Source organism: Suncus etruscus, chromosome 16, assembly GCF_024139225.1.
Source record: "Suncus etruscus isolate mSunEtr1 chromosome 16, mSunEtr1.pri.cur, whole genome shotgun sequence".
NCBI lineage: Eukaryota > Metazoa > Chordata > Mammalia > Eulipotyphla > Soricidae > Suncus > Suncus etruscus.
In genome coordinates, this window is record NC_064863.1 from 69,737,626 (window position 1) to 69,750,929 (window position 13,304).

The following is a 13,304-nucleotide window of genomic DNA, read 5'->3' on the forward strand; positions in this document are numbered from 1 at the left end:
GGATTAAAGACCTTGATATCAGAACTGAAACTATAAGGTATATAGAACAACATGTAGGTGAAACACTCCAGGACATTGAGACTAAAGGCATCTTTAAGGAGGAGACAGCACTTTCCAAGCAAGTAGAAGCAGAGATAAACAGATGGGACTATATTAAGCTGAGAAGCTTCTGCATCTCAAAGGAAATAGTGCCCAGAATACAAAGGCCACCCACTGAGTGGGAGAAATTATTCACCCAATACTCATCAGATAAAGGGCTAATATCCAAAATTTACAAGGTACTGACAGAACTATACAAGAAAAAAACAACTAACCCCATCAAAAAATGGGGAGAAGAAATGAACAGACACTTTGAAAAAGAAGAAAGGCAAATGGCCAAAAGGCACATGAAAAGATGTTCAACATCACTAATCGTCAGGGAGATGCAAATCAAAACTACTATGAGGTACCACCTCACGCCACTGAGATTGGCACACATCACAAAAAAGGAAAACAAGCAGTGCTGGCGGGGATGTGGAGAGAAAGGAACTCTTTTTCACTGCTGGTGAGAATGCCGTCTAGTACAACCTTTATGGAAAGCGATATGGAGATTCCTTCACAAACTGGAAATTGAGCTTCCATACGATCCAGCTATACCACTCCTAGGAATATACCCAAGAAACACAAAAATACAATACAAAAATCCCTTCCTTACTCCTATATTCATTGCAGCGCTATTTACAATAGCCAGACTCTGGAAACAACCAAGATGCCCTTCAACAGATGAGTGGCTGAAGAAACTGTGGTACATATATACAATGGAATACTATGCAGCCATCAGGAGAGATGAAGTCATGAAATTTTCCTATACATGGATGTACATGGAATCTATTATGCTGAGTGAAGTAAGTCAGAGGGAGAGAGAAAGACGCAGAATGGTTTCCCTCATCTATGGGCTTTAAGAAAAATGAAGGACATTTTTAACAGTATCTCAGAGACAAGAGAGATGAGGGCTGGTAGGTGCAGCTCAGGACATGCAGCTCATCACATAGAGTGATGAGTGCAGTTGCAGAGATGACTACACTGAAAACTATCATAACAATGTGAATGAATGAGGGAAGTGGAAAGCCTGTCTCGAGTACAGGTGTAGGGGTGTGGGGAGGAGGGAGATCTGGGAAATTGGTGGTGGGAATGCTGCACCGGTGAAGGGGGGTGCTCTTTACATGACTGTAATCATACAACTATAATCATGTTTGTAATCACGGTGTTTAAATAAAGATAAAAAAATATCCAGATAATAAATACAATGAAGTAGTAAACTTTAGATTTTCAGATAGAGAATTTATCTTATTTATTAAATTGTAAGTTCCATGAGGTCAAGTTATTATTTTGTTCAAAATTGTATCAAACTTTAATTTGATCAATGATTAAATACTCTAAAATAATATGATTTCAGGTCATAGTGATTGTACAAGGGTTAGGGTGTTTGCTTTGTTCACCTCTGAACTGGGTTGGATCAATCCCCAGCATTCCATTTGGTTCTCCAATTTATTTGGTGTAATTTCTGGACATAAAGCCAGGAATAACCCATGACTGCCACCAGGTGTAGTCCAAACCCTTCTCAAAAGATATAATAATTTATTCTATTCAAAATTTATGTAAGAATATTAATGAGTTTTTGAATGCAAATTGCTTGAAGATTATTAATACATTGTTTATAATTTGATAACCCCCCTAAAATTAGGACTATAAATGATTTATTTTATAATCATGCTAAATTAATGATAAATCCTGTATTGTAGGCTTAGATATCAATTTATAGTTTCTTCTTACAAATTATTATTTTTACCCTTAGACTTTATATTGATTAGACTATTCTGCTTGGTTGTACCTTGTGCTATATATCGAAACATGCTCTTATCCCTTGGGATAACCACATTTTTCACTCTCTTATTTCTTTTTGTTTTTTGTTTGTTTGTTTGTTTGTTTTGTTTTGGGTTCCTAGCCATCAGCACTCAGGGATTACTCCTGGCTCAGAAGTTGCTCCTGGCAGGCTCGAGGGACCATATGGGATGCCAGGATTCGAACCACCTTCCTTCTGCATGCAAAGCAAACACCTTACCTTCATGCTATCTCTCTGGCCCACTCTCTTATTTCTTATTTTTCATATATTCAAACCAATACATTCTGAAAAAAAAGCTGAATATGTATCTTTCTACTAATTACAATGTCTGTGCAATATTAGATTCTTTACTTTCTATTAGGTTCCAAAATTGTTTCTTTTTCTGCTAAAGAACCATATTATTTCTGCAAGATGAATATTCAATCAATTTGACTATAGGAGAAAATTAACTCTCCATTGTTTATAATAATATCTTTATTTCTGGAACGTAAACTGAAATATAATCTCCCATTCTGTTTACCATCCAACAAGCATAGTATAACTCTAAGAGCAGAGACTTTTTAGTCAAATACTTGGATACAACCTACAGATGTTACAGAAGTATTCTCAGTACTTTTGGAGGATAATTCTAGGCAAGTATATGTGTAATATGAAGGCATTGGACCAGTTATATTTAGTCAGTATAAAACCATAGCAGAAAACTATTCATTTTCTTGAAACTTTTACTCTGGGATATCTTATAACTATCTAATAAAAACTCAACATGTGGTTTCTGCACTTCTCTATGATGCTTGCTCTATGGCTCTATATAATTCTCTCTTGTTTTATGATTCTACTTAGGTTTTCAAACTTAAGGGAGTAAAATGAGGTTAGTGTTGGAGATAGTATTAATTTCAGTACTAGATTACTTGCGGTACCTCTAGTGTTTACATATCAACTATTAAAGCCTATGCAAACAAGTGTTTCTTTAATTTTTATGGGAATTCTGGTGTTACATATTTAGCATCTGTTTGGTACCTAATATCCCCTGTACTTAATTATTTGATCTAATAATAATAGTAGCTATGCTATAGGATTTGGTTATGATTAAATGAGAAATTCTCAACACATTGGAAGCACTCATGAAAACATCTGAAAAATGATCTACAAAATGTTATAGCTTAGTGATAGATTGCTTGTCTTGCATTTTGAGGCCAAGATGCAAACTACACAGATAAACACAAAAGTTAGTTTTCATCACTATTATTTTATTGTATGGTTACACTTTCTGTAAAACATGATTAAATTACTAGCAACTCATAATACAATAGTATTGGATTTTGTTTAATGACTCTTGTTACAAAACCATTGGTTACATATCATATTAAAAACAAATTACAGGAGTAATATTAAGTATTTAAAATTAGATAATAAAAGCTCTTCAACTTGCATCACAATATAGATTAATAAGTGCAAAATTTGTAATACAAAAAGAATCTGTTATAGTCAAATGAAAATCAGGGAAAATTCCAAGATGATGGTAATTTATAAAATGACTTAAAGTGATAGTTAATATTTTTAGAAGTCTAGAATGAACTACAGATAGGAATATCTAAAGGATAGTGACCTACCAAGGATGCATCAAGGAATAAAGAAACACTGACAGATTTTGAATGAACTGTGAAGATAAGAATAATTCTCGAAAATTTGGTTGGACTCACGGAATATGATGAAGTTTGTTATAATAAATACTTAGCAGTTAGGGTTTTGTGTGTGTGTGTGTGTGTGTGTGTGTGTGTGTGTGTGTGTGTGTGTGTGTGTGTGTGGTTTTTGGGTCACACCTGGCAGTGCGTTACTCCTGGCTCTATGCTCAGAAATCACTCCTGGCAAGCTCAGGGGACCACATGGATTGTCAGGATTCAAACCACTGACCTTCTGTATGCAAGGCAAACGCCTTACCTCCATGCTATCTCTCCGGCTCCCATAGTAGTTAGTTTTATAGAAAATAAAAGTTTGCTGGAGAAAGAAGAAAATTAAAAAATCCCCCCCAAAATGGTTTAAATGAAAAGGAGATACAGAAAGTTCCTAGAGAGAAATTTGGCATCTGTTAATGGACAAGTTATAATACTAATAGGGTTGGATTAACAAGTTGCTATTAAAACAAGAAAAATTATGAAATCTTCTTTTAGGAAGTAAACTCTGGGGTGATTTTGAAAGTGACTGGAACAAAGAATTGTTTCAGGTAAAGTGCTATAATGATAGTTTATAATATGGTTTGAAGTAAGATACTGGTGATTGCCACATAGAATGAAAAGTTATGGTTCAAGAGAGCTCATAATATCAACAGAATTTGATGATTGATTAGATTTGGAAAGTAAAGAAAATTCAAAGTTAATCTAAAGATTTTACAGTGGTGTTAAATTATTTGCTGTGTAGGGAAGGGAACATAATTAGTATAATATTTACATAATAATGTTATAGTTTCACAAAACAAAATACTAGATGACATCCAATTAGAATGACATTCTGGACAGTAAGCTTTCTATGTTAAAATTAAGGGAAACTTAAGATTTATTAATTGATTGATTGATTTCTGGGCCACACCTAGAGGTGCTCAGGGGTTACTTCTGGCTCTGCACTCAGAAATCACCCCTGGCAGGCTAGGGGATCATATGGGATGCTGAGAATAGAACTGGGCAGGTCTCTCTCGCATTTGCAAAGCAAATGCCCTATCGCTATGCTATCACTCCAGTCCCAAACTTAAGATTTTAATAATGTTTTTGAAATTATCTATGAGTCTGATGCTTATAAAAGTATTATAATTGATAAAAATAATAAGAATTCTCAGTTTGAGAGACATTTTTTCTCTTTGGGAGCTTTGTTGGCAGCTGGCTTGAGTGGGGATAATGCTTGTGAGGAGCCAAGAAATGAAGGTAGAAAGAGTTAAATGTGGGGAAATAGGTGGTGGGATGATTGGTAAAGGACTAGAAATGAGCCTAAAAGGTGGTGAGCCAAAGAGGGAAGGACAGTATATTCCATTCTGTATAATGAAAATGTGGATTAAACTCTATGATATTCTATTAAACTATATAAACTTTACTTGTGGGATCGATAGAACATGGTCATAATGACTTGGCTCAGGACTCATAAGAATGGGTATCACCCTAAACCATGAATACCATCTACAAAAACAACCACAAATGTCTATAACATCGCCAGGAAGCAAACCTCTACCAGGGAAGACCCTGCTGTTGCCCTGGCATCGACTTACTCCAAAGAGGGTTCTCTTAACAACCAGATGACTTTGCAAACAGCAACAACCTGCTTGCAGGGCAGGGCTCTCCTCATTGCCCGCTAATGGTGAGGTGAAAATAGAGGACGCTCAACATCATCCTGACTTTGATGAAGAAGATGCACCGAATCCAGAATCTGTAACTATAGAAATCTGACACCAACAACAGCGATTGTGCAAATTTTTTTTTTTTTTTTTTTTACTGAGACCATTGAGAATGATTCAGGGCTTAAACAACCTAGTATGTCTGGAGCCCAGAGTCGGTCTTATGCCAGAAAATTTCAAGGGTAAGGTCTCCTTGTTTTTAGGCCAAGGTTTTCCCTTCCATTTCCCCCACATTTTGTTGGGCCTATGCAAACAACAACAATTGCTACCCACACCATTTTTACTGTATTTTTTTAAAACTCTAATTCTTAAAAAAAAAAAAGAGCTAACTAAACTAAACTTCCTTCTAGTGCTTTAATGAGTTCACTGGGGATTCAATAATTTTCAAAAAATATACTTGCCACTGAACATTTTCTTTCCTTTCTCTCCCATCTCTTTAGTTTTTCTTTCAATTTTCTGTTTTTTTTTTTAATCATGTTGCTTTTGGTCTTCCTGAAACAATTGTATTATGATCAGTTATGTCAACTATGTGATAAATTTTCTTCAATAAATAAAAATAAAAAATTAATAAGAATTAATAAAATCATGTAACTGGGTATGATCAAAAAGTTGTTAGATGGAGGGTCTGTATATGAAATTAAAAAGAAAAGATTAATAACTAATGACTCATATTTGGAAAAAATAAGATTGTAAGACAGAAAAATAATTTTGTGAAAATCAGTGACATCATTAGAGACAAGTGAAAAAAACATTTCAAAAAAGGAGAAAGTGAAGAATAATTTCAAATGTTACTTAAATTTTATGTAAAGAATAAAGAAAATTTGCCACTGGATTTGACAAGATGAAGTAGAAGATTTCAAATATAGTATTATTTGAAGAGTGTTTAGTTGGGTGGGAATGAATCTGGTTAGAATGGGTAAAATAATGAGATTAGTTAAAATAAAGAAGTATAAAACTGTAAAAAATAAGAAATGTAAACTTTAAAAAGGTGAAATGTGGAACTGTAACAAGTATTTCTTTATCAAATAACTGATAATTTATCATCTTATTAATAGTAGCAATACTATAATAAAGGCTAATATTTCAAGAATAGCAAGAGAGGTCATGAATATCAGTACAAAAGAAGGGACAACACTTGGATGGAAAACTGCACATTTTTCCTTATAGGATAGAATGGAAATAAAATAATAAAACAAATAAAGTAAGGTTCTCATAAAGGTGTGTGTGGTTTTTTGATTTTTTGATTTTTGATTTTGACCCATACGTGGTAATGTTCAAGGCTTACTTCTGGCTTCTGGTGGTGCTTGCGGACCATATTGGATGTTAGGAATAGAACCTGGGTCGGTTTTATGCAAGGCTAATGCCCTACCTATGGTACTATCTCTCCAAATCTGACATATGTATCACATAGGTGACATTATTGGTTATAATACATTTATTTTCAGATAAGTAAAAGCAAGGTTATTAAAAGAAGAAAAAGAAAGAGAATTTTAAAAAAGAAAAAGTAGATAGAGAAAATTATTATATCTCCAATAAAGTTATTAATATAATGGCATCAGTTTTAATAAGGTCTTGTTAGTTTTCCATAATGTTAAATTGGTGCGTTCCTATAGGAATGACAGTATTAAACAAGTAAAGTTTCCAGAGATTCAAAGCACTGTTATTTATACTACAACTTTTAGGGGCATGTACCCAGCTGCTGGACTCCTGAAAGGGCGGGTGGAACCCATATTTTCTCCAAAAATCTCTTTTGATATTAGTCCCCAAACTAGCATACAAGAAATGTGATCATATTGGTGTCCCCAATGGAAATCTTAGAGTGTCATTTATGAGGCAGGGCTATCAGGAACATGTTGATTCTGGGAGATGGAGGCAACAGACAGTGTTTCTTTAGGGCGAGGGCTTGGCCTGCCTTCTCTTCTTGAGATGGCCATCTTACTGCTGCATGGGAACATAGATAACTTTTATGAGATAATGAAGAGATGTTCATGACCCAGTGGCTTTTATTTTTAGTGATAAACATCATTGAGTGTGAGAAGAGTGTGGGAAGTTTAAATAGAAATGCATGAAAATATTGGGATTGTATAGAGAGAATACATATGATAGACAACTATTAATGCAAGCACTATTGGGCAAATCGAGTTTATGGTCATTAACACTTTTGAGTTTTTCGTAATAGATTTTCACTAGCAAAATGGAACTAAAGTTGTGTTCATTAGAATGTTTTCAAGTAATATAACTAAAGAGTGCAAAGAATTTGAAGGGCATGCAAGTGAACTGTGCTAAAATTTTTTATAATAACTAAGCTCAATAAGGATAAAAATTAGCATGTAGAAAGATCAGTAAATAGTGAACAGTGGTAGCTTAATAAATTAATCTCCAAAAAACTAAATGTATTCTCAAACTGGGGATTACAGAGTATGCAATCAAGCTAGAAAGATGGAGGTAAGAGTGCCTTTGTAGGTAAGATTTAGTATAGCATAGTAAAACACAGTAGATGTTAATTGTACAAAATGTAGAAAGCATTATATACAGGGCTCTGCATATACATTTGTAGTATGTTTCTGAAGTTAATATTTCCATTATTAACTATGTGATTTATAAGTTTACATCTCATACTCCAAATTTTACTATTTAGTTCTCATTTTTTTAATTTATTTTAAATATCTGAGGTCATAGCAATTTCTTCGTTAAGGTAAAACTTTAAGTAATCAAAATACTGGTTGGTATTTTCTTATAATTTCAGTTTATCATATTTATAAAACATTTTATTTAATTATTTTATCTTTTTTCAGTGTATTATTATAAACATTTTTATAAAATATATTTAGAATAATTTTAATTAAAAGTATAATATAAATATAGATTAAACATGTAATCAATAATTGGAAATGTAAACCCAAGCTTTTATATATAACATATACATAAATGCATTTGTATATGTAGAATCAATTAATCAATCTGTTTTGGAAGCTTTTCAATTGACTGTCTTAGATGGTCTAAGTATGGCCAGAGATGTGGCCCAGTGGTAGAGTTCTTGTCTTTATGTATGTGTCTCTGGGATCTATTCCTGGCAGTACATGATCCCTTGAGCACTGTTGAGGCCAAGTCTTAAGCACTGGGCTGGCAAAAAATCCTAAGCACAGCCAGGTATGGTCCAAAAACAACAATAATAAGGTTCTAGATAAATTGTCATTTTGTATAGATTATAATATTGTTTTCTAATACTCAGTATTTAGTGTACATATAGTCATATACATATATTGTCTATTTAATATTATTTGCATTTTGATTTTGATTTTATCAGTGGAATAAATATTCCTACAATATCACTAAACTTCATAGTTAACACAAAAAATTTCAAATATAGATATGTTTCATAATCCAAGAATGAAAAATCACAAGATAGCTAATGAAATCTCTAGTAGTTGCCAAGTGAGCAAATGACACATAACCTAAACTTTTATGTTCTTTTTGTTAAAAACAAATATAGATTAAAAGAATGGTGAAATTTTTTTGTTCTTTATTTACACCCTTTGCAATGATAGTCTATAGCTCCTCCCATAAAGAGAAGCTATTTTCTTTTGAATCCACGGTGATCACTGATATGTATAGAAAATACCAACATGTAAAAATTACAATTAAATAAAAAATAGATGATTTAAAATAATTATCACATAAAATTCCAGAACATAATTGGTTTCTGGAAAATTTATGGCAGACCTTCTAAAATGTTAGAAAACATTTTTTAGTTTTATTTTAGTGGGCTTGAGGGGTCAGAACATATACTCCACTAACAAAATAATTTTACACAAAATGATTCTCTGAAAGTAATGACTCATAAAAGCATTCCCAGAGTTGTAAAATTGTAGGAGATAAAACCTTGCTTTCTCTCCTTCTGGGAGCACACTGACTGTCTCAGAGGTGGAGCCTGCACCAGATTCAGCTTGCTTGACAGCTCTCATACCCTGAAATGGATGTTTCAGTTTTAATGCAGAGACATAGTGCTTAGTTTGCTCTTTTCTTTTCTTTTCTTTTTAAAAGCGTTTTTGACTTCATTGTTGAATAAGTCCCATTTCGATGTATCAGGTTTATGTTTCCTCATTAGTGTTTGGCAAGAAAAATCAGACAACACATGTACTCGACACATAACAAGTTGATGAAATTGTATTTTAATCCACTTCTGGGAAAAGACAAGCAGCCAAAGATCCAAATGATATATTAATGGTCTAAAGTGAACTTTAATTCATCTTTTCCAAATACAGGCAAAGTAATGCAGACCTAACTAAGTATTCAACTAATATCAGTTTAGCACATGATATCACAAATCATCTCTGTAAAATTTCAGATTCTATATGTTTGTTGCTATGTGAGCTTTGACTTAAAAATCTGCAACTGGATATCTTTCTATTTAACAATGGTTTTAAAATATTTTGTCATTGTTTTAATTAGGAAAATAATGGTGTTTACGTGGTAAAGAAATGTATGTGTATGTTACTTCTTTCAAATAAATAGAATTGATTTACAGAATTATTTGTGTGAATTATATCGTTATTGGTTCTATAGAGCATTAACACATTTTATCAAAAGATAATAAGTATTTTGGAAATTTTCCTTTTATAAACATAGCACCATTATTTAAAAGTAGATCTAGCTTTAATGTATGTGGGGAAAATAACTGTGATAAAATTGCTATCAGAATGAAAAAGACTAAATATCATACTACCCCATTTCTATGAAAAAAAATCAGAAAAGGTGTAGAGGGGTCTCAAACTCGCAGCCCGTGGGCTGCAAACAGCCCTCCATACAACATTTTGTGGCCCTGCCCTAGAGGAATTTTGTTTTGTTTTGTTTTGTTTTGTTTTAGTTGTTTGGGTCAAACCCCCCAATGTTCAAGGCTTACTACTGACTTTGCACTCAAGGATCACCCGGACTTTGCCTCCTGCGGCCCCCAGGTAAATTGAGTTTGAGACCCCTACGTAACAAGTATTAGTGATTGCCTGAGGTTAGGGGACAGAACAGAACTAAATGCAAATGGGCACAGGGACATCTTTGGGGTGGTGAAGATATTCCCAAACTGAATCTTGTTGCACAGCTCTGTAAGTTCACTAATAGTAACTGAATTGCACACTTTAGGGGAAAAATTGTGCTCTGAACTCTGTATAGTAGACTATACTTCAAGGAAACTGTTATTTGAAGGAAAGAGAAAAGATAAGGGAGATTGGGAAGGTAGTTTAAAAGGGTGTAACACATTTCTTGCATGCACTAGATTTCCAATTCTATCCTCAGTACTGCCAGAATCAAGCAACTCTGCTTCCTTGCTAGAGTGCTACCAAAAGTAGCCTCTGTTTCTCTGAACATTGCTGGGAAGAGCACCACTAACAAGAAAAAAAAAAATAATGCTGTGGATAAAATGATTGCCTTATGTGTGGCCAACTCTGCTTTAAGCTCCATTGTATATGGTTCTCAAAATATCACCAAGGATGAAACTGGTGCACAGTTAGATGTGGCCCATCTTTTCCATAAGCAAGATTTTAAAATAGGGGCTGGAGCCGTGGTGCAAGCAATAAGTCGTCTGCCTTGCATATGCTAACCTAGAGCAGACCTTGGTTCAAACCCCTGGCGTCCCATATGGTCCCCCAATCCAGGAGCGATTTCTGAGCGAATAGCCATGAGTAACCCCTGAGTGTCATTGAATGTTCCCCCAAAACCAAAAATAAATAAAATAAAGATAAAATAAATGCAAATTATTTATATTTTTCAGTTCCTAGTTATTTACAAAAGTATATTACAGTTAAGGGAAAGAGTGATAGCACAGTGGTAGGGCATTTGCCTTTCACGGAACCCAGGATGAACCTTGGTTTGATCCCTGGCATCCCATCTGGTCCCCCAAGCCAAGAGCGATTCTGAGCGCGTAGCCAGGAGTAACCCTTGAGCGTCACCGGGTGTGGCTCAAAAACAAAAACAAAAAATGTTTCGATTAGTAACAAATCTGAATTATCAAATGTTTGTCTTAATCTATCCTGAGAATTATAGCTGTCAAAATTGTGACATTTTGCCAATTGCATCTATCACATTTATGTAATACCTGGAAAGATTCTTTAAATTTTTATATCTAAGTAGAACCTAAACTTTAAGTGACTAAACTTAACCAAGGAATTAAATTTTTATGCAACTTAAACATAACTACACATTGACAATGAAATTAAATATGATTATTTTATTTTTTTTCTTTCTGGTTTTTGGCTCATTCCTAGTGATGCTCCGGACTTATTTCTGGGTCTGACCTCAGGGATAACTTGGGCGGGCTCATAATTAGTTTTGGGGTTTGAACTCAGGTCAGCCATGTGCCAAGCAAACATCATACCCACTGAACTATAGCCTAGACCTGATTATATCATTTTCTTATTCCTAATGAAACATTAAATTTGTAAAATATACACCAATGTAAATTGCAGGTTAATGGAGCATAATAAAACTAGATGTTGGGTTTTATTGTATAAAACACACAGCCTATTTTCTTTTATCTCAGTTCTGAGACCTTGAGTGAAGTACTCGTCAAACTTTCTGTTCCTTTTTTTTTTTTTTTTTTTAGATTTTTGGGCCACACTGGGTGATGCACAGGGGTTATTTCTGGCTATGCATTTAGAAATCACTCCTGGCTTGGGGGACCCTATGGGACGCCTGGGATCAAACCAAAGTTTGTCCTGGATAGGCCATGTGTAAGAAAAATGCCATACTGCTGTGCTATCATTTTGGCCCCTCCTCATTTTTTAAATAAATTATGGCATAATAAATGCAATAGGACTGGGCAGAAGTAAATTAACTGACTGCCAAAACTAATATAATGTTTGCACTTATGAAGTTTCCTATAAGTATTAATCAGAATTGTTACATTAATCGTTAAGTTAATTCAAATGCATATCACTGTATAATAATTATTATATACATAAAACATATTTTATATTTATATTTATATATTTTGTATATAATACATATTATGTATAATAATTAACTTTCTACAAATTACTCCTGGCTGAATAAAATACTAATATTGACTTCAGAGGTTTATTATGAACCTGATTTTTATTGTCCTTTATCACTAACTAAAATGATATATTCATTTTCTATTTTATTGTCTGTTTTCTTATGCTACCAGTCTGTGATCTTTATTCGTGACCGAAATTCTTATGGACAGGAGATTTCAGGATACATTGACTATGCTTATAGACTGAAAGTTGAAGATTTTGAAGTATACTTTAATGGGAAAAAGAGACTTCTTCCAAAATCCACAGATCTTAGGTAAGTCTTCAGAAGGTATTTTCTCATATCTTCAATAAGAGAACAACTCCTTAAAATCATGAATACAAATTTTGTATTTTATATTCTTCATTATGCATAGAATGTTAATTAATATGTAGCATTAAATAGTGTCTGAACTAGAAGTATGAGTTATTTGATCAAGACAACAAACCCTTTTAAATAGGGAATTAATATAGATGCAATTTTCCTTTAACAGTTTTAATAAAATTTTTCATAGTTGTAGATTAGTACATTTTAAGTAACATCAATTTTAAGTGATAAAAACAACAGCAAAACAGTTGTTCTCAGCTGCTCACACTGACTCTTCTCAATATATGATTTGTGTTTTATTAAACAGAAAACAGTAGGTCAGGATACAGAAATAACCAGGTTGATCTATCATTACTTCTTAACTAAAGTCAGTTTCTTACTTAGCTAATGCTCTTATCAGTTTCTCTCCCTCCCTCCCTTCCTTTCCCTCTCTCTTTCCTTCCCTCTTCTCTATTCTTCCCTCTCCCTTCATATCTCTCCCTTCATCTCTCTCCCTTCATCTCTCTCTCTCTAACTAAAGTCAGTTTCTTACTTAGCTAATGCTCTTATCAGTTTCTCTCCCTCCCTTCCTTTCCCTCTCTCTCTTTCCTTCCCTCTTCTCTATTCTTCCCTCTCCCTTCATATCTCTCCCTTCATCTCTCTCTCTCTCTCTCTCTCTCTCTCTCTCTGTCTCTCTCTCTCTCTCTCTCTCTC

The 13,304-nt window shown here is 33.8% G+C and overlaps 1 protein-coding gene across 2 annotated transcripts in view; it reads left to right on the top strand.

The window, feature by feature from the left end:
* Positions 1–13,304, top strand: part of CFAP299 (cilia and flagella associated protein 299) — a 569,122-nt gene that overhangs the window by 467,104 nt on the left and 88,714 nt on the right. For both annotated transcript variants that reach the window (XM_049790296.1, XM_049790297.1), the window contains one exon: positions 12,418–12,560. In XM_049790296.1, the coding sequence (XP_049646253.1) occupies positions 12,418–12,560 (143 nt within the window). The remainder of the gene's footprint in view (positions 1–12,417; positions 12,561–13,304) is intronic.